Genomic DNA, 21,325 nt, shown 5'->3' with positions numbered 1-21,325 from the left:
ATTTTGGACAGTATAGGAGAGCTAATCGTCCGTCCAAGGTTTTCTGGACCCTTTCTCAGTACCAGACTAACTCAGTCAACTGACATCCGTGGAACATTTCTTGCGGTGTCCAGGCAAACTCAGTGATATGTATAATATGCGGAGGATCTGTGTGTGTATGTGTGTGTGTGAGAGAGAGAGAGAGCAAAGTAGAAGGAAGATGTGACAAAGACAGAACTAGGGCAAAAGGAAGGTGAAAGGAAGAAGACAAAGACGAGGAGGAAAAAGAGAGGTTGATAGATAAGCAAACAACATGACTTCATGCTAGTTGAGTCGTTTGTCTGCCTCTGTTTATCTCAGGGTCTCACAATGAGTCCGACTTCATGCTGGTATTGTATAGATCAACACAAACTAGAAAGAACAAATATTGCTTTTAGAAGAAAACAATACGTTTACTAAAATAAATTTGAACGAAGCTTTCTCTCTTTCTTTTTTTTTTTCTCACTATCTATATATTTTCTTTTCTCCCTGAACCTCCTTCTCAAAGGTAAAACCTTGACCCATTTGTGGAGGAAAATAAAAAAGAAATAACGAGAAGAAGAGGAAAAGGGGAAGTAGCAAAAGTAGAATGACAAGAAGAGGAGAAGGAGAAAAAAACAGGAAGAAACAAGGCAAAGACTGTCACGGACCCGCACTTCTCCCCTAACCTGTAATTGCTCACTCCACTCTGTTGTTTTCACGGACAACTTTGATTTTCGCTTCATTGCCAGGCCCGTTGCTGGGGTCGCAGTCCCTCCCCTGCACCTGGCTGTACGCGAGAGGAGAAGTTGGACACCAAGACAAACTTGCGCTTTCATCCGGCCCCGCACCTTTGTCCGAGCTGCAGCACGTCCTGCACCTTGTAGGGGCTCCGGCTGATTGTTCTCAAACGACTTCTCGAACACACGGGAGCTGCTACCGCACACACATTACAAGACCGGAGGCCGTGCCGACGCTCAGGACTCATAAACTTGTCATTGTCTCTACTCTTATCTGGCACACGACGAAATTTAGTGGACCGACAGCGAGGCGAGGAACGAGTCAGAAAAAAAAAAAAAAACAGGAAGGGGCAACAAAGTAAAGTAACCTATGAACTCTCCACCCACCTCTCTCTTGTCAACTCTCGGCGTATTCTCGTCCGGTTCTCGCATGTGTTTGTGTTTGTGTTTTTTTTTCTTTCCATTTTGTTTGTTTGTTTTTTTGTAGGTGACTTTCATCACTATTTAATCTGCAATGAGAGTTTTCGCGTGGAGCCTTGGAGATCTTTAAGTTAATGTTTGTCCAATCAGTGTCATGGTGGTGAATAGATAATAAGAAAACTAAAGTAGCACCAAAATACAATAAATAATAATTTATTTTCTATGATTTACAACATTTTTCTAGCGCATTGCAATATTTAAAAACTTAACAACAAATTATATTTGTTTCGATTGCAGAAATCAAGGAACTCTGCTTTTTTAGTAGGGAAATTATTTTCCAAATGCACTGATCTCCAGACCTAGTTCCATCTCTTTCATCTCTTCGACTGGAAGCAGTACCTGCACAAAATTTGACTTTTGGTCATGGTAAAGGAACATGAAAAAAACACAAGAAACAGCTGTCCTTGTTGAACATTATTTTAAATTCAAGAGACAACACTTTTGTGATATCGAAGTCGGAGGAGGAATGAACACACGGATTTCAAGCTCGCTGTCATTTTTTTTAAAAAAGTGTTTAAAAAAACAACTGAAGCTAGTAGACAATAGGTGTGATGTGGCAGGAGACGTAGAATGAAACATACTGCTTACAGTACATGATAATGAGCTAAGAAAAAGCTGTCTCTCTTCCTTTCTGTCTCTTAATGAAGAGAATGGGTTGAAAGTAGAAAGTAACCAGAGAAAAGCTAAAAGTGTAAACAAGGAAAGACAGACAGAGAAAAACGAAAACGAAAGGATTTTTTTTAAGTAGGGAAGGGGTCTTCTCTCTAAAACTTTTTAAAATAAGATTAAAACAGATGGATGTCATACTATTGCAGCAAGACATTTTCCAGTTATTGATGTAGAAAAGCCACTCAAACCTTCACACAATTCGCTCTTTTAAAAAAGAAACCGGGTAAGTTGTGCACTCTCCTTAGTAAGAGGGGTCTTACGAGGCTTCTCTTCCCACCCCATCTCCTACAAAATTCAAAAAAGCGAATGTAGACAAGGTAGACAAATAACTACAGTTGAGTGTCAGACTTAAATAACCAGTTTATTCACACCTTCCACAATAAATGTGTTTTATGTAAGCAGCGACTAAACTGTCTTCTCTACCGACCCCTGGTCATCAGCCGAGAGATATCATCGCAAGGCCTACAGGGACTGCAGCTAACCATTTAGCCTTCTATGCAAATGAACAAAGGTTACCAGGGGTTAAGTGGGGGTGGTGTGGGGGAGGTGGGGGTTTGATCACAATGTTCACTGTCAATGTTTTGCGCATGCTCACAGAAAAAGCAGGAAACACTCGCACGGCACATTGGAACGAGAAGGTAAGAATCATCCTGCTGGAGGTCAAAAGTCACATCGCTCAACATTAGCCGTATTCATAAACATATTGCTTTGTTTATTTGTTTCACCTTCAGCGGTGTTCATAAATCTTCTGTCGGTCTTTCTTTCTTCGCCAATTTTTGGTTGGCTGTAGTTTGCTTGATCCTCCGGGTTCTAGGGTACCTCTTCTATGAGTGGAGTGTACTGCTGTTGTGTGGTTTTGAAAGATAATTCTGGAAGAGTATATCCTAGTCCTGCTTCCTGCCTCAGATCATCAGCTTGAAGCCTTTGATCTTGGTAATGCCACTTTCCATAAAGGTAAGAATTTTTCTCAGGAACAAACTGTTTTGGAGGGTTGTTATTTTCAGTTTTTTTTTCTCTCTCTCTTTCTGCTCTGTTGTTTTCGATATTTTGTTTTGAACCGAACACCCTTCCGTAGCTAGTTTCATCTCGATGGCATCCAGCTTGTTGTCAATGTTAATGAATTCCCTGCATGAGTTTGTCTTTAATAAATGAAAAACATGATGGATGAGACAACTAACACTTAATGACCTACGACCTGGCAACTGTTCTGAACGAAGAAACGCTTCGAAACACGAGCGACAGCGAAAGATGTCTTAATTAAAACAGCAAATATTTTGTATTTAAATTAATCTGGACGAGAGCTTTGCCATCATCCATGGGAGGGTTCCACGACACTCCGCAAAGAGTCAGTCGTCCCGTGAAATTGCAGTCCAGGAACCACGCCTTGCTCGTTGGCATCATCGTCATGAGGGTTCACGCCCTCGCATGGCGGGGTCACCCCCCTCGAAACAGAGTCACTCTCGGACATGTCACCTTCGTCGTCGTCGTCGTGGTCGAAATCCTCGTCGACTTCCGTGACGTCAATGTTCTCAGCGTTCATGTCTTCGGAGCACTGTTCCTGTTCTTTGTTTGCGGATGTATCAAGAGAGTTCATTTTATCTCCTTCCGTTGTCGCCGCGCTGACATTCGGGTTGTCTTTCTTGTTCTTGTCGGTGTCGCCACTGTCGTCCTTCTGCCTGGCTTCTACTGCAGCTTTCTTGCTGCGTTTCCACTTCATTCGCCGGTTCTGGAACCAGATCTTCACCTGAAACAAGACACAGTATGGACAATTAGCTCCTCATCGTCCAGAAAATAAAATGTAATGAAAATTTCCCCAATTTCACAAACCTCAAACCAGACTTGCCGACCTACACCATTCACATTTGAAGATTACTAAGTTCATTCCAGAAATAAGTCTGAACATCTGACATTTTCTAGTTTTCATCATTCTTACTCACCACATCCATATTGACGACATTATTTATTTGGAATATTTGCATCCACTCTCTAGAACTAATTACTAACAGGAGTTTGTTTTCATGTGTTACCTGCGTTTCTGTCAACATTAATGAAGTGGCCACTTCGAAGCGCTTTGGCCTGGACAGGTACTTGTTCATCTTGAACTGTCTTTCCAGTTCCAGCAGCTGCTGAGAGGTGAAGGCCGTTCTGGGTCGCCGAGTCTTGCCCATGGCACCTGCTTGACCTCCGCCTGCAACAGATTGATGTAAACTTCAGGTGTGCGAACGCAAAACGAGCAAATATAAACAGAAATTTAATATCCATTCGGCACTTACGAAAAAAACCAACAAACATCTATTTCTAACGAACGTTTCAGATCATCTACCAAGTCCCAGAAAAAGCGAAAAAGATTAAACTACAACTGTTTCGTCTGTTCATACAGAATGACTGACCTACCCAAAATGGAAACAATTCTAGCTGTAAAAGATTGTATTTCCGGTCAAAGTATTTTTATAAGTTTCTGATGAAAAAAATATTTCCTTTAACTTCGAATTTCTAAGCTGTTATAGAGATTCTCTGCCGCACGTGCTCAAAAACCGAGCAAGCTTTTTTTCTTTGAACCTTTGAGGTTTCTGAATATGTCTTAAGGAAGAGAAGATAAGGGTTGGACAACACTCAGCCCATGTGATTCATGAGAAGAAGCAATGTGTCATATAATATGTCCTGTCTGAGAGTGGCTTTTTTCCAAAAAACCGTGGTCTTCGAAAATTTCGGCTGAAGGTCAATAATATTAAAAGCCATAATTGCTTTGAATTAAAATAGAGGGAGGGAGTGTTGTTCTAGACACTCGTAAACATCCGCCACAAAGCCAGATAACACCATGTCCATCAAGGATGATTATTTTCAATTACATAACTTTGAATTAAAAATCACAGAAAATAGACAAGTATTCCTTCCGTGGGATTGCATATTATTGTAAAGTTGCTCCTCGCACTGTCCTCGATACGGAGAAGTGGTCAGAACAAAGAAAGACGAAGAAAGGGAAACAGAACGAGCAAAAAAAAAAAAAGACTGGCTGACAGAGTAACAGTCAAACTGACAGACAGACTTCAACCTAAATAAACTGTGATTGATAGAAGTCTGTTGATAAACAATATATTGACAGAAGATAACAACAGTGCGTGTGTGCTATCCGCGTGTCCAGATTCGTCCGCGTTGGTTCATTCGTCTGTGATTTCTTTCGGACATGGCATGAACCTACACACTGGAAGGACTGGATACAGAACATGATCCATGCGAAATCTTACAGAAAATGAAAATGTGTTTTCAAAATTACGTCTTGGGCTGACAAGTACACACAAATAAATCTTGGGGATTATGTGAGGGAATTTTCAGATCGCTTGATACATCAGATATAATTTATTGCAGGGTGGAAGACGGGAGGCCATCAGAAAGGTTTTAAAAAAATGGCGAAGATCTAAGCACTCTGCCTGATGGAAATAGGCGGTTGTAGGAAAGGAGAGAAATGATTTTTTTTTTTTTTGGTCATTCCTTCAGGGATAAGTGCAGTCCTCCTTTGGCCTTCCCTCCACCTCTGCAGCGCCAATACGGCCCACCATTGGAAAGAAAGTATTTACTTATAACTTTTAAACAGCGTTAGCAGCGCACCCTCAATCAATTACTTCTACGTCTTGACAATGAAAAAGATGGCAGCCAAGGGGTGATCACTCGCCCCGACTAATCAAGGAAAAAGCCGGAGCGGGAAAAGGGAACGAAACAAGTGTTTGTTTGGAGAGGTCTTCAATTATAGCCGCCACTGCCAGGGAGCGGTAGGCACGGGGAGATGGACCCTCCCGGCAAAATAAGTTGTCTTTTAAAGACCAGGGGGCGCTGGCAACGACGCCTCCAACTAACTTGGCCGACAAGGACCCGGGAAAGGATTACATGCGCAGCGGAAGTGTCTCCCGCCAGCGGGTCGATGGGCCGAGAAAGCTGCTGACATTCGATTTAGGGGCAATTTCTCACGATTTGCTGTGGGCCTGCACCGCCATTTACTGAATAGGAAGTGGAATTGGACTCCGCAGTGAATGCTCCGCTTCGCGCTGATAAGTGAAATTTGGGAAATAGCAGACTGACTCTTCCGGTTTAGAGGGGAGGGAGTGGGCGGGGAGAAAGGCTGGGGAGTTACGGGAAGGAGGAGGAGGGTCGAAGGATAAAGATTAAAGAAAACAGAAGGAGCGAGACAGAAAAGAGACTGGTGACGTCAGCAGTGAAGAAGGGGGGACAACAAGGCCGTTATTTTTTTTTTTTAAGTAAGCAGCAGTTTAGCATGTCTTACGCCGATGAAAGAAGTTAATGAGTTTACAAAGAGGAGATGCAAGGATGTATTAGAGGACAACATGAAAAGGTGACCCATTAGAAACGAATTAATTTGCACAAAATGTGGCAGAAAAAGTCAATCAAAAATACAGGTTACACGCTAATGGGAGGAGGCCAGGGGGACATGGTTCGCTTGAGAACATTAGGAATGTTATCACATATGAAGGATCATACAGATCATGAAAAATAAAGAAATAAAACAATTATTATTATTATTATCATTATCATCATCCTCTAAAACTTAAAAATACAACCTTCCAAAAACTTTCAAATTTATTCTTCAACGCCCGTTTTACAAAACCTAGACACAATCTGTAACAAAAGAAAAGGCAGACAAGAGTGTGGCAGATGGAGAAGAAATTGATGTTTTTCTTAAGATTGTTTCGCGATGCTGTTTTGTGTGCCATTTATACCAAGTCTGGTGCCAACCCTTCCGAGGAACTTAGTTCGTTCTCGCATTTTATCGATGCTCGTGCGATTACACCCATACAACACTAATTACACTCCATAAAACTGGACACAATATATTCATCTCAGCTCATTCCTGCTGCATTCGTTGATTCGGCGTCTAGACAACAAAAGGTTGAGACTGATCTTTTGGACTCCGTAGCCAGCAATTTTGGCTCTCTGCCCATCTTTTCTTTTTCTAGTTCTGCTGTCGAAAATCCCAGCGGCCATTTTCAAGATTACTTTAATTTGTTGAATCGCCTCGAGGCGACAGAAGTGGTGGTGTCACATCTATCTTTATTCCTTTTTTTTACTTTTCGTTGAAAATAGAGTGTGCCTTTCACAAAGATTTGAAATATTTCCTTTCTTTTATTTATTTATTTTTTTTATTTCGCCTTCTCCTTTTTTAAGTTATATTTTTGCTTGTCACGGATGAACTACACCGTTCAGTATTAGATTCTCTGCACCTCCTACTTCTCAATGGCACTCCCTCCGTCCTTTATACTATGCATGCCTGTCTGTCTGTCTGACAGTATGTCTGAATTTTTTTCTTTGATCCTCTAGTGGTTTCATCAGAATTAGTAATTTTTTGTGCATTTTGTTGAGTGAGTAACCTTTCATGAAGTTAGTTTTCACCCACGCATACAGACACTAAGACACACACCACTATACATCAGTGATGATCATGATGATGATGATGATGAGGAGGAGGAGGAGGAGGAGGACGAGGACGAGGACGAGGACGAGGACGAGGAGGAGGGATATGATGATGATGATGATGATGATGATGATGATGAATAATTTGCAATATTTTCATGTATTATTGCTATTTTTCCATTCAGATTCTAGTCAGTTGGTACATTGTTGTCTCAATTAACCCCTTGACTCCCTGCTGGTGCATCGAACAAGCTGCAATGCTATCACAAATGTTTGATTTATCGACGAAGAATACATAAAGCTTAACTCTCTGGAGCCAACTATCGTTTCTACTTGGCTAACTGGCTATAAATGACTTTCGGGACACATCGACGAAACCCTTGAGGAGATGACAATTTACTGGATTAGCTGCTATTTGTCGAACTGAGGGGAACCGCTAGAAGCAGATTATATGTTGATATCGACCCTAGAGCGAAGAGAAAGCTGTTATCTTCTATTTGCTCGGTCATTTCTAACAAGCAGACGGCAGCTTGGTCGCGGCATCTTCCACACAATGTGAAAGCTCAATCTCCTGGTCGCCAGGTCACCTGCAGGTTACTAATTACACAGTGATTCCCAGAAAGTCATGCAATCGTCAGGCTTTTTTTCTGCAATTGTATTATCACATTATTTACACGTGTATTTCTTTCGCAGCCTCCCGTTAATAGCCTCATCAGAAATCTATCAGCCCCTGAAGGCCAGTCAAAAATCAAGTCCTCAGATAACAATATCATGATGGCGTCGGCGAAAAAAAAGGTGTGGAGGCTGAGCACGAGAACAAGCAGCCTCGCTTTCAACCAAAAAAAAAAATTGTCGACAAGGGAAATTTTACGGGAGCCGGTCAAGACGTTTGTGTCTTGATCCTTCTTCCGGACAAAACGGCCAGCTTCGGCTGATTTTCGCTAATTTGCCCTATCAGCCCGAAAACTCGGGTGCGAAAAGGGAGACAAGCGGCCAGCTATTCAAGGGAGAGAATAGAACACGAGGCGCAGGCGCTGGGCCCGCCATTTCGTTGATGGGCACTTGACTGGTGTAGAGCAGGCGGGGCTTTATCATGCTAATGGCGCCAATCTAGCACCAGCACCCAGGAGTCGCATACAGCCCCCTGGCCGACCAGAAGGATGAATACAAATGGAGGGACCTGCAGGACAGGGCGGCCAGCGTCGTGACTGGGTGCATTGTGACGAGGGCCGGGTGCCGCCAGCACTGGAGGGCCGCGTGTTCCAGTCGAGTGGTTTGGACATTAGGAAACATGGTGACTGAAACGTTACAAAACGGTTTGCACAAATGTCTGGCTGTCTGTCTGGCTGCCTGCCAGAGGGATGCCGGTCTGCTTAATGTTTTGTCGTTGCACGTGATCCTTTTTTTTTTAACAATAATGTCCCTTCATATTAACTTTCTTATCAATAGTAAGTTAAGAAAGTGGATTTTATGAAGACTAATTCTCCAATAAAAAAATCAAATAAAAATGTTTATTAAAATTCCATTGTAAGATATCTAAAAAAAAAAACCGCACTCATTAGCTGCAGTCTGGTTCATGTGTGTGTGTGTTCGCAAGCGTGCACGGTAGGCATTGGAAAAAAAAGAAAGACAGCGTTTCTGATAAAAAAGAAAAAGGAAGAATTTTTTTAAATGTTAGAGAAGCTCGGGCAAACATCTCGCCCAAGAATTCCCGGCTTGTATGCACTTCAACCTTCGCACCTAACTTCACTACCTTCAACAATACCCTTGACTTCAATAAATTTAAACTGCAATTACCGAGAAGACACTGAAGCTTTCAAAGAAGTAATGTTTTCCAACACTTGAAGTGAAACACTTCACGGGGTAAGAATAAGATAAAGTGAGAGAGAGAGGGTGAGTCGATGATGTGTGTGGAGGGATGAATGGAAAAAGACGAGAGAGAAAGCGTTTTCAAGCTCGCGACAAAGCTTTGCGAATGCGTTGGTAAGAAGGGAACACGAGGGTGAGGCAGACGAGCAATCCCGTCTTGAACTCCTTAACTCCGCGCAGAATGGCGTCGCGGAGTCCCATTGGAGAAAGAGTGATTGACTCGCTTAGTGCTCCTCCTCGTCTTTTCTCCCTATCCTCCCTCGTGCAACTAATAGCAATGAAATGGAAAATTAAATTAGCAAATTGCGATCTTTCTGGCGAAAAAATGCCGGTTTAATCTAGCGTTGATTATGGGGTCTGTTGACAGAGTCGGATGAGCCCGGGCTTTCTACAGCTGCCAGGGCCATCCCGCTCCAACTTAATCAGCGCAGCCGCCAAATTACCTCCCTCCTGCCCACAAGATGGGGCTGCGAGCGGCAAGGTCTTGTCACGTGCCGGCAAACTGCGCCACGTGCCGCGAGATTTTGCGTGGCGGCTTTCGGCGGCTCGCATCCCAACTGAGGCTGAGAGGACGAGCAAAGGGTTGTCGGGTTTTTTTTTTCCACCCCAGTGTCGTTTGAAAACTGCTTCAGGAAAAACTAAGATATTCTGCGCGTGATCTGTCAGCATGTCACTGAGTTCCTTCTCACTTTTTTTTTTTTTTAGACACACTTGATCAGGGAGGTTTGTGCAAACAGAAACAAAACTACAACTAAAATAAACACTTGGGCAAAAATAGAGATTTAATGAAGCAATCATACAAAGAAAGAAGAAAAATCAAATTAAAAATCTGTAAACTCATTTTAAATAGTGATATCATCAAACAGTACTTAGTTGTGAGAAAGATTAATTGTACTATTTGCAAGAAGCTAAATCACATTTTAAAACTGTTCAGAGAAAACCGAAAGAAACTTTTTTACTGCACAAATAAGCCAACAACAGCAACAACAACAAAAATAAGAAGCCAAATTAAAGATGTCTAAATTAGCTTTCTTGAAATCATTTCCTCGCGAACTGCTAAGACTAATGAAGTTTTGTTGTTATCCATGATACAAAGATCCACAGCTTTGAGGACGGATTAGTATCACATGTGAGGATGAAGGGAAGGAATATTTAGAAATGCTAGTCAAGGATGTCAAGCAAAGAAGTCAACAAGATTTTTTTTTTCATGCTCCTGTTCCGAGCTTATAAACACACTCAGCCAGCTAGATGCCAGAATGATGTAAGTAGATGCAAGTACACGCTATATTTTCATGGAATACATTATTTTTTTAAATCTGATAGTTGGGGTTATAAGTAAATATTAGTAAATATTTCCCTCAAATATAATAATGCTAACAGTATTTTTTCTTTCTCAAATTCAAAGCCTTCTCTGATGTAAATAAATTATAAACGATCGGCTAGGACGGCTTTTGAAGAGCATGGACCTGTCAAGGGAGAGAATTCAAACACAGGCGAGATAACCAACCGGAAGCATGGCGTGTGTATCCACCCCTTACTTTTCACACCCGTACCTGTCAAACCGCCCTCCCAGCAAAAGCCGACGAGTGCGAGGAGAGCCACAGCGGCCTCTCGCCCATCAATCAAACATTAGCTACTTGTCTTTCAATTCAAGGGACTTAACCCGACAAAGAGGAGATAATCTTTACAAGCCTGCGAGTAGCGGGTTGTGCGGGAGAAATTAAGAACGCTCTAATCTACCCGAACAGCGCACCTGAGAGGTGCGGGGATGGGCGGGAGGAAGAGGTGGGGGGCCCCGCAGGAGGTCGTCAGCATGGAGCAGACGATCAGAAGAGAGTTTATCTTAGGCTGGGTAGCTGGCGAGGGGAGAGAAGTCATGCTTGGCCGGGCCTAATCTGGGTACGTGGTTTGCGGGTATATGGCGAGAATCACGTCTGGGTGTTTACATCAATCCGCGCAGTTTCCGAACACCTGTGACACTCCAGAGGTGGACGGATACAGGTGAAAACTGCGCTCAGGTAGCGACATTCCGGTGGTCGGGTGCAACAAAAGCTGGGACGCGCTATCGTCTGCACCCGTTTCACTTGGTTCAAAGGGGGTAAAAAAGCAAGTCCCTCTTAATCGGACCTCATCGTTTTTACCAACATGTAAAAAAACAAACAAAAAAAAAAAAGAAAAGAAAAGAAACAAAAACACACACACAAGCACACCCCTCTCCTCCCAATTAAAAATAATCAAAACTATTCAAAAATGAAGGTAAAGGGTCCCCTAGCCCAGTTCCTTTCTTGGAAGTGTACTGAGTGGTTCACTGTGTCTACGGCACAGTGCACGGAAGGTCGAGTGCAGCCGACTAACCATTTAAGAGATTTTGTCATTATTCAGCTCATTTTTATTGAAAGAAAGTTGTTTTAATTGTTTTGATTATTGTTTTCGCTTGTAGATAATTTGTCTGGAAGGTGTAGGAGGCTAAACTCAAACATTTAAAATTCACGGAGGAGTCACTGGCGGTTAAGTGTTTCTGGTGTCTCCGTGTCCTGTCACGAACTCCGTTCCCTCTTCTTCCCACAGTTGTCAAGGTAGATAATTTTCGGGGAGACAACTGCAGGACGTCGGAATGTGCACGTGAGCGTGTTATCGCGAGTTCTTTATTTCACGATCAGTTTCGTCGACTGTCTCGTGAGGTAATGGTGCTTTGGTGGAGGTGAAGTGTAACAAAATTTAATTAAAATACCATATATGATGTATGTCGCCTCATACGGGCGAAAGGGACTGGAAAAAAGGACACAGAAGAATGAAAGAAAGAAACGAAGGAAAATATATAATAAGCTGTCAACGAAAAGAAAGAAATAAAGATATGATGAATGAGTGTTACATGTCTATAATTCGTCGTACCCATGCAGGGGTAAGTGTGTGTAGGAATTATTTTACAGAAATATAAGCCAAACAAGAAGGAAAGAGAAATAACTGATACAAGAAATATTTTGTGTTTCAAAAATAAACAAAAATAAATATTAGTCATCAATGTTGCGATGAGGTTGATGTGTTAAAATGTTTGAGAAACCGTCCTGGATTTGATTTTAATTATTTTTCTATTTTTAAATTTTATTTTGTTGTTGAGCTTTGAGGGCTGTATTTGTACAGCTCTCGCAATATTACAGCTCTTGATTTAAAAAGAAAATTTGTATTTTTTCAACTTCTGTATTTTTTACCCGTTGAAGGTAAATCTCGCCGGTACGACCCATCGCTATCGGGGGAAAGTCGACTTCCGTAAGTGGTCGTAAATAAGAAACAAGACATCTTCTTCACAAAACAAGATATCGGACCATCCCTCACCAAACCAGCCTGAAAAAAAACTAAAAACCATGGACACACAAACATCTAGAATTTTCTCTCTAGACTTGAAAATCAGTTATTAAAAAATGGTTTGCAATCACTGTAGTTTATTTATTTATTTTATTTATTCCTTTAAATGTGTCACGTGTGAGTCTCCTATTTCACGTGCTGTGTGTATTGTATCTTTAAAATATTTATGGCAATGTGGTGTGCACAGCTCTAGACAGAAGAACTTCAGAACTGCCAGACAGTCGTGGTTGAGGTGCTACTATTTCTCTCACGGGGACTGGAGTGTCCAGGTGTTGTATTGCCCTGACGACGACAGCCATGATTTAGAGAAAAGCAAGGTACCCGAGGACTATTGCTTTGATTTTGCTTATAGACTGAAGTCGTACGTGGAGAGCTGGTGGCAGGCGAGGGGAGAAAATATACTTGCACACTGTCTCTCCATGTTTGCTCAAGTTGTGAGAGGGGGTCAGATCATCTGTTTGACCTGGCTTTAACTCGTGACAAAAAGTTTGCATACACGCACGCGCGCACACACACACAGAGGTAGATAACATATAATTTTTTCCCTGCTTTTCAACTCTGTGTGCTAGTCCGTTCGCACATATTTGCACCTTTTTTATGGGAGAAAACAAACAAAGGGAAGAATAAGTTAAGGATTATTATTACACACTTTCAAATGACAACCAACAGACTAGACGAGATAAACAAATTCGCATGAATGGCATAAAACCACACCAGACCATGCCCACTGTTGGTCATTTAAATATCTCTCTATATAAATATCTTTTAAAGCCTTGACTAATATGTCATAAGCATGCGAATGAGACGATGTTTGTAGAACAAAATATTTGGATAGGTTATGTGCATAATAAACAAGCTTTAGTGTTGATGATAATACATTGTGCTTCACATTCTGCCTGAGAAGTTTTTGGGGCTGCTTCATTGCAAAAACAACAAAAGAAATTCAGTGATAATCTTCAGCCTCTGGGAAGAATGTATGTAAACTTAGTGTTAAGATCAGAGTTCAGAGGTTAGAGTTAGAAAGAGCAAGCAAAAGTGACTGGTCCTTATTTATGAGGGTGTTTGTGTCAGCAAATGTTTTTTTCCCAAACATCTGTGCCTATTCCTAAAGAATGACAGCTACGGATGGAAGAATGAAGTGAGAGAATAAGGGAAGTGGAGAGGCAGATAGACACAGTAGCAAAAGTAATTTAACAAGAAACAGGGTAAAGAAAACAACAGAAAAGAAAGAAGTGAACAAATGACAGAGTAAACTATAAGGGCGGTGAGAGGCAGGATGCCGAGAGACACAAATATTTTATATTAAGAACGAATTATTTTAACACTGAGTAAACTGTTGGTCAGGACTGCTTTCATCAACAGTGTGTATGTATACTTTGTGTGTGTGTGTGTGTGATTGTATGTGTGTGTTCATCTGCACGCGCTTGTTGGTTTTGCACATTAATGCTTGTGTTTGCATTGTGAAAGTAGAGATTTGCAAAACGAAGACATTTGGAGATAAGCTGATGATTAAACACGAGAACACTATTCTCTCATTTCTGACACATTAAGTTTGTACACGTGCTTTTAAAGTGCAACAAGAAATGAACTGTTCACAGAACTGAATTAAAAGTACTTTCACACACTACACGCTCCTCGCACACGCACACAAACACACAAACACACAAACACACACACACAAGAGAGAGAGAAGGGAAGAGAGCAGACAAACTATAGACACAAGAGGGACGAGAGTTAATCGTGTTTTTTCCAGGTCATAAATACCTCTCCTCTACGTCAACAGTTTATTTAGTGGCCATAATCCACTAACTATAAGCAGGTGTCGATGTAATACCCGGGCTTGCATCCTTGATGACTTTACAGCCTGTAGTGCAAACACTCGGGCAGGAGACCCTAAACCAATCACCGACTCTCGTCACAAGAGATTTGTGCAGATGTTTGCACCAAAGCGGTGGTCGCCCCACAAGCTGGTGGCTGCTCGCAGTTCGGATCTCGTGTCCCGGACCCCAGAGGTTCTCGCCTCGAGAGGACTGTGAGCGGCGCCGCGCGGCGTCAACACTTGAGAGACTTCCGCACCGACAGCCGCGCGGCAACCGTGCTGCTTTCTGTGATCATTTTGTTTGTGTGTGTGAGTGTGTCAGTGTGTCAGTGTGTCTGCATGTATGTATGTGTGTGTGCGCCTGTGTGTGTGCGCCTGTGTGTGTGTGTGCATGTGCATGTATGTAAGTTTGTGTGTGTGAGTGTGTGCATGTGTATGCGTATGCGTATGTGTGTGTGCCTATCTCTGTATTTTCTGTGGCTGTATGTATGTACATCAACGAGTGTGTGAACCTAAGTGTCATTTTTGTGTGTCAATGTTTATGCGTGCTTGCTCGTATATGTCAATGTATTCTTGAATAAACGTCTGTATGTTTGAGTGAGTATACAAGCATGTGTGTACGGGTGAGCTGGTCTGTCTGGCCTTGATACAATATGACAGATTAAGAAGAAGCTTAATCTACTTCGAATGATGCATGGAAAGGGCTGTTAGTTATTGAAACGGAATTTTTAAACATAAAATTATTCAACAAAAACGTATTATGGGTAAGAAACCGATCTCAAGAAAGTCCAGGCTTTGTTTCTGCTTTAGAAATAGATGGCATTCTTTAGAACAAAAAAAAATTGCAGTTATTTGGACCCTAGGGTGTTCTGTAAGCAATTTTCTTAATAACACCTGCCAAATATTCCCTGAACTGAGTGTCACCTAAACAATCTGCACTGACCCTTCACCCCATGTTGATCTTTTCTTTGACGATGTCGCACACGTCGCACTGCGTCCTTCAAACACCAATTTCTCTCTAAGATATGTGTGAGCAGCATTTGTCCTCAGACTACAACTCACTGTCTCCTCTTGAGCTTCCCTCCAATGCCATTCTTTTATTGGCATGCAATTACACTTGTGTCTATGATACAGAAGTCTGACTGAGATCTTTACAGCGAGCTAGGAACTTGGGCAATGGATATCTACAAGTACCTAGCTGCTTGACAAGCCAACACTAGGTGTAAATATAATTAAAACCCCAAGAATGAAGTGTAAATAATTTCAAAAGAGTAATACAAAATACAATCCTAAAGAGTAATAAATCTCAAAGGTAACTACAATCAGAAATCGACTGAAAGTGTTCAGTAAAAATGTCTGCACTTCTGTTAAATACTTTTTGTTGGATACTTAAAAGTAAGGATAAAAGATGAGAGACAGGTAGCGATGACCATACAACAAGAAACAGGAATGAAAATGATTAAACTTAATAAAATAGAGCGAAATTAATGGGTGGATAATGTTTACAATAAAGAAAACAATACGAAAGGGCAATATAATGTGAAATAGGAGTCTAGGAGAACATGTTTTGACAATAAGCAGGAGAGAAAAAAGGAGAACAATAAAGCCAGGCCATGTGAAAGCTGGAGTCTGTTAATTTGTGATAAATCAAGTCGAGAAGGCGATCAGCGAGTCAGAGGTCAGGGACACATTATGTGTCAGGTGTTGTAGTAATGTACAGGTAATTAAACACGAGTTTATAAAACATTATTCAGCTACTTAAAAGCATCGGCCTAATTGAAGGAAAGGGGAGAGACAAGAAAATAAAAAAGGGCAAATAAAGTTGTAATGAGACTAAAGGGACGAATAGAGCGTGGGCAGGAAAGAGAGAAAGAGAGATGAAATGTACAACTTACTCTATGTTTGTAAGGAAATTAAAGATTAATTACTGCTCGCATTAAAGAGTGGAGAAGTTAAAAGATGATGTAGACTAAAAGAAAGAGGTCAGCAGAGTGCATTCGCTTGTTTCTCAATCTTTCTCTTTCTCTCTCTATCATAAGCAGGTTCCGAGATGTAACGACACAAACAGGACAGAAGAGTTGTCGGCGAAAGAGAAAAGTACACCAGGTCCACTGCACCAACACCACAACACCAGCACCACCAACACCAACACCAGCACCAACACCAGTGCCTGTACTAACCTTTCTCGACATTTTTGCACCAGCTTCAGCAGCAACAACCATCTTTAAAGTGGTTCACTAGTTCTAGCAGTAATGATAGAGTTTGAAATAATTGTACTATCTCGAGCAATAACAGCAGACAAAATCCAGACAGCAAAATATAACAATAAATAAAAGATTTTATGTTGCATGTTGCAGTCAGCAACATATATATATACACAAATGGATACAGACGATTCTCGTGGAAATATAGAAATGATAATTTACAGCTGACCAACTGGACATTTATATTAAGGTAATTAAAAAGACATAATTTTTAACTCATAACTAGTAGCAAAACAGTAATCATAGTTTATTTTTCATCTCTTTACATATGTTGTTAACTTAGTGAAAACAATAACCTGGTACGAACTGATGCTAGGCAAGGACTAATATACTGGCATTCTTCTCCTTCAAGTCGTGATAGGACTAAAAAATTTTTATATCTAATTATGAGATGTTAAAAAGTCTTAACTTTTCTAGGAAACAAAGAAATTACATGAAGTTATAAAATATAGAACGAGCCATGTATTATATTATTTATATTTTATGAGGTTGAAAAATAAGACTACTTTCATTTATCCACCTTCAGTGGTTCTACTCATACAAGAGATTAAGTATCAGAAAAGACAAATTAATTGAGTTGCCTTTCTCGAAAAGCAGGAAGATATGTAAACAAACTGACTTCTGTCTGATGCACATTAGTGAGGATAAATACTCGTCGGCAGCAAAAACAGACCATCATGTTCTATTTTGTTTGACGACACATCAGACTACCTGATCCATGTGATAAACTACGTAGAAGATGCTAATAAACACCTCACTTGATTTTTCTTTTAATTTTTCTTTTAATTTTCTCTACGAAATCGTCCCAACCTTGGAGTCTGAATTTGTCGACAAGATAAACACCCTTGAATTTGGGAAAGTTAGGGCGATCCAAGAAATTGTTATTCCAACAGTGATTAGTCCCCAGATGTATGTAAAAATAAAACCTTACATAAATAATAAGTTTATAATTTTAGTGATGAACAATATCTCTAGAAGTGGCATGATGTTTATAGGTTTGTAAGACCATATAATGTCAGACTTCAAGATGGTATAAATATGTAAGATTATTGTAGATATTACATTTATAAAACTATAGATTACACATTATATTATGAATTCCAAATATTATTATATATTCCATGTAATATACATTACATACATTATATATTACATTATTCAAATGAACATAATACAGGAAATACATTCACAACTGCTGACACAAACTCATTACCCATAAAATGATTGTAAACATGCAACAGATGTTTTGGAATAATGTTTTCTGTATGTGATTGGTTCTATGTATACTGGCATAAAACTCTTCATTTAAGTGATTTGAAATTTAATACATTATCAAATAACATGTATCCATTCGCGCACTTAAAAATCTGCAACCCACTGATTTGATAAGATGATGATGATGATGATGGATGATGATGATGATGATGATGATGATGATGATGATGATGATGATGATGATGAGGAGGAGGAGGAGGAGGAGGAGGATGATGGTGATAACAATAAGGAAACAATAAAGTGTAGTTAACAATAAATACTTAAGTTGTATACCACGCATTTCCAACTTCACGGGTTATACGATTCTAGAGCAAAGTAATTGCAGTTTAATTAGTCATACTAAACCGTGGATGTCTGTGTTACTATTTATGGAGACTTTGATGCACAAATCATCGGAACTGCTGTAGGATGTCTCATAAAGTCTAAAAGAAATTACGAAACCTTTTCTCGTCAACAAAACAAAGACTTGTGTGGAAACTGTGTCAACAGAACTAACAGTCCTGCGTCTGCTCAGTGGACTGAAGCCACCTCACGACATCAACCAGTGAGACAGGAAAGTGTGTGCCCTTGTGGCCCTAAAGGGTGACCGACATAGAGGGAAAACAGATGATGATGATGATGATGATGATGATGATGATGATGATGAGGAGGAGGATGAGGAGGAGGAGGAGGATGGTAACATGACATCCAAACATCCAATGCTAGCTTGGTGGCAGTGAAAACTACTTACATGCAGGCGAGTAGTCCACCATCCTGGAGACGTACATCCCTGTCCTGGCCAACCACTCGGCGTAGCTCAGCCCCTGAATCTGCGCGAGCTTCAGCGCCTGGTCCGCCGGACTGTGGAAGGCGCTGCCGGACAGAACGGACATGGGGTTGTGTCCTGCCAGCCCCATGCCGGGTACCGCCACCCCCTGACCGGCTCCGTACCCGAAGATAGGATGCGGTGGGTAGATGCTGAGCGGGTGGGTGGCCGCTGACTGCACCAGGGTGGAGTGCTGGAGGTTGAGAAGCCAGGTCGGGGAATGAAGGTCCCTTGGGGAGGGGAAGGGTGCGAGTGGCTGTGGGATCTGCTGGCGGGAGAGGAGTCTCCCCGACCCTCCCGGTCGCCCTCGGAGGGGGAGGGCGAGTCCCTGTGGGAGTCGGCGGGGCTGTGGCTCTGGGAGCAGCTGGAGCTGGAAGAGGAAGGTCTGGGGGAGTTGTGACAGGGTGGGGGAGGGGTACCGGGGAGTCTCGTGCAGCGCGTGCGACATAAGGGTGGATGCCAGGGTGGAGGTTTGCTGACGCTTTGCTCAACTGTTGCTGCTGCGGTTGCTGCTGCTGATGGTGATGATGATGGTGATGGAGACTGTGGTGATGTTGTAACTGCTGCTGATGATGGAGGTGGATATGCGCTGGAGGGATCAGCCTGTGTTGACTGAGATTCTGCACTGAATGCATGTTTTTGTTGTTTTTCTCGCTCAGCCCCTTGTTGGTATTGTTATTGTTGCTGTTTCCACCTGTACTCAACACTTGGCAAACCGAGTTGCCTGAGCTTGCACTAAGACTTCTCTGTGCAGCCTTAAAGTCCAGGTGGTTGTTGTTTACACTACACTTGTCAACATCATTGTTGTTGTTTGTGTGCGCTTTGCAAGCATTCTTGCTGCTCGTCGTTTTGGAAAGAAGAGCATCGAATGGTGAAAGAACTTCTGCTCTCCATACCTGCAAAACAGAAACGACCACAAAGTCTGTATGACAAATTTTTGTTAGGCATTTTTATGTACTTTATCTAGTTCCAAAAAGATAATCACTGAGACAGATGTGATCCATTCACAAAGCTACAAAAGGATGGTCACAGTGTCACAGAGATCGTTTGACAAGTTTCATTAAGCTTTCTATAACTGAGAAAAAAACAGTAAAAGACCATAAAATATATTTTTGTCGCATACTGATTTCACATAACCTAACATGTCTGAGAACTGATTTTTGTGACACCTTTACAGTTCAGAATAATATACCCACGTGTCGAGTGCAACATACAGTAGAGTATAAACACCACCCAGTCACCTACCCACAACTACCACCACTCACAGGTAAAATATGTTGTTATGAAGTATAAAAATAAATTACACAGGTAAACTAGTACAGAAATAAAATAATAAAAATACAGAGACTCATATACTACAAAACTAATGGACAAAGAAGAGACAAAAACGAATATTTCTATGAAATCAGTCTACCTAACATTCACATGATAACATAATGTGGATCTTAGAACAGATGGAAGAGTATATATAGTTTGGTGGAGAAAGTATTCTGATAGCAGTGAGCAGAACATTCACATAGTACAGTTTGAATCTTACAACAGATGGAGTATTATTACACAAGATCTGAACATATGCTGCACATTATAATCATAGGAAGACTGTGATTATAGGGTTTGAGATGGAAAATAAGTTAATACATGGCTACCTGAAACATATCAGTGACTAATATTGTGACTGCATTAATGAGTAAAAGAATTAAGAGTCGAAAGATGGACGGAAAAGTAAACAGAAAAGAAATGTGTAACGGATAATTATTGAAAGAAATAAAGGAATAAACAAATAGGAAAGAAAGAAAAGAAGGAAGGAAGAAATCTGTGTTGTATATTTACACAGCAGAGAGTTCTGACTGTACTGTCTTCTACAGACACTAGTCACGAGATAACAACACATGTCAAGCAGAAGAGACAGCTGCATTTATACTTTTCCTGTTTGAGACTACTGACATATTTATTTCGATGACCTGAGCTATAAAGCAGGTAAAAAAATCCCCAAAAGATTAAATAATTAATAACGGATACTGCTTACTGATAAGCTCAAATTACTTTTCACACAACAACATGTTCACTGAGACATGTGTGACACATTCACAACAACAACAGTGACTACTCTTACAATTAAAACAAAACAAAAAAATAGTTCTATCTTGAAATAATAATTACATTAAGTACTAAATGAAGTTAGAAGATAAAATAAACAGACTTACTGCACGCAGGATGTTCGATGTAGACACCTCTATAAAAATAAAAAGCTACTGGAGATCGTGAGCAAACTTTTATCAACAGTCGAGGAAGGAATTCATGTGAACAGGACGAATGTCCGGCCGAGCTTCACAGGAATGTTCAGACGAGAGTTCTAACAGTTTGATCACATCCGTGAAGGGGGGGTTGACAGAAATGTTGCCTTCTCGGGACCGCGATCAGTGGTCAAATTCGACCATTCCTTTCCGATAAAGGGGTTTTGCTCTATCCCTCCCCACTTAAGGCCTGATTTGCATGCGAGATTCTGATTGGCCCGGGTGTGTAAATACGGCGGCGATAAAGAGAGGAGGTGGCCACGCCCCCTGCTTGCCCAGTCCCGCTAGCCGGGCTGTCACCATGTTGGCAGATGGAGTAATGTGTCATA

General features: G+C 41.2%; 1 protein-coding gene across 1 annotated transcript; it reads right to left on the bottom strand.

Annotated features, from left to right (window-relative positions):
• Positions 1-510: 510 nt before the first annotated feature.
• Positions 511-19,374, bottom strand: LOC112555953 (motor neuron and pancreas homeobox protein 1-like; the record flags this gene model as incomplete). Its single annotated transcript, XM_025224570.1, is given in 4 exon segments — positions 511-3,630; positions 3,914-4,074; positions 18,628-18,909; positions 18,912-19,374. Coding segments are annotated over 4 exon segments (1,341 nt in total), but the record flags the coding sequence as incomplete, so codon positions are not given.
• Positions 19,375-21,325: the final 1,951 nt, after the last annotated feature.

The sequence above is a fragment of the Pomacea canaliculata genome, linkage group LG2 (assembly GCF_003073045.1).
Source record: "Pomacea canaliculata isolate SZHN2017 linkage group LG2, ASM307304v1, whole genome shotgun sequence".
Taxonomy (NCBI): Eukaryota; Metazoa; Mollusca; class Gastropoda; order Architaenioglossa; family Ampullariidae; genus Pomacea; species Pomacea canaliculata.
This window is presented reverse-complemented; position numbering and strand designations above follow the sequence as displayed.